This window comes from Nestor notabilis, unplaced genomic scaffold (assembly GCF_000696875.1).
Source record: "Nestor notabilis isolate BGI_N333 unplaced genomic scaffold, ASM69687v1 scaffold24675, whole genome shotgun sequence".
NCBI classification, from domain to species: domain Eukaryota; kingdom Metazoa; phylum Chordata; class Aves; order Psittaciformes; family Psittacidae; genus Nestor; species Nestor notabilis.
The window spans coordinates 1,637-2,555 of NW_009929238.1; the positions used below are offsets into that span (position 1 = coordinate 1,637).

At 59.3% G+C, this 919-nt stretch overlaps 1 protein-coding gene across 1 annotated transcript in view; it reads left to right on the forward strand.

The window, feature by feature from the left end:
• The window catches only part of TRMT12 (tRNA methyltransferase 12 homolog (S. cerevisiae)), a 1,829-nt gene extending 1,610 nt beyond the window's left edge, over positions 1-219 (forward strand). Inside the window, exon 4 of the mRNA XM_010014897.1 lies at positions 10-219. Coding sequence (XP_010013199.1) covers positions 10-219 — 210 coding nt within the window. The remainder of the gene's footprint in view (positions 1-9) is intronic.
• The last annotated feature ends 700 nt before the right edge of the window (positions 220-919 follow it).

Here is a 919-nt window from a genome sequence, read left to right on the forward strand (position 1 = left end):
GCGTGGCAGAGGTGGGCTGAAGCCACGGCAGCACGGATCCGGGGGCTGCTGGCAGAGCTGCATGGGCAGCCCTGGAGCACCAGTGTCCTGCACATCGAGGTGGTGAAGTCCTACGCGCCCCACGTGCATCACCTCGTCCTGGACCTCGAGTGCCGGCCGACACTGCCCACAGAGCCCACTGCGAGCTCCGGCATCACTCCAGATCCCACAGGACGGTGATGCTGGAGCACCGGTGGTGGGAGATGCCACCACTGCCTGCTGCCAGCCTGGATGTGTGTTGCAGCCCCTTGTTCCAAGGTGGCAGTGCCTCCCGGTGGCACTGAGGGATGTGCTCCCACGGGAGATCCCTCCAGGAGCCATATCCCAGCTGAGGATGGAGCGAGCTGGGGCTGAGAGTGCCTGAGTCCTGCCTGTCACTGCCTTGGGCACATGGAGGCACTTTCAGCTCCATTTTCACGCAGGAGAGAGCCACAAGGGCTGAATAAACCCTGGACTCCTGCTGCTTTTCTTTCCAGCGAGCCAAGGACAGGCACTGTGTCCCCATTTACCAGTGTGGTTTTTTACTGTACTGGAACCAGGTCTGTTCATCTTGGTTCCTTCTCACCTTTTTGCAGAAATAAGGATGTTTCTCACCTCTCGTGTCATGTCCAGTTAAAATGTGAACACTGGTGCCAGCGGGGGGGGGTGTGGGGTGTGTCTAGGGTCCTAGGGTGGTTTGTGTGGGGTCTCAGGGAGCAAAGTCTCTGCTCTCAAGCTCTACCTGTGAGCCCAAAGCCCTCTTCCATGAGTATTGTCTGTGTACCTGCGTTGCAGAGAAACCTCCATCCCTGAGGGATCTCCCCCAGGCCCTTGGGTGTCTCGGTGCATTTTCCCCTGTGTAGGTGCCCCATCTCCTGCCACAGGGCTGGCACCTTCTGTC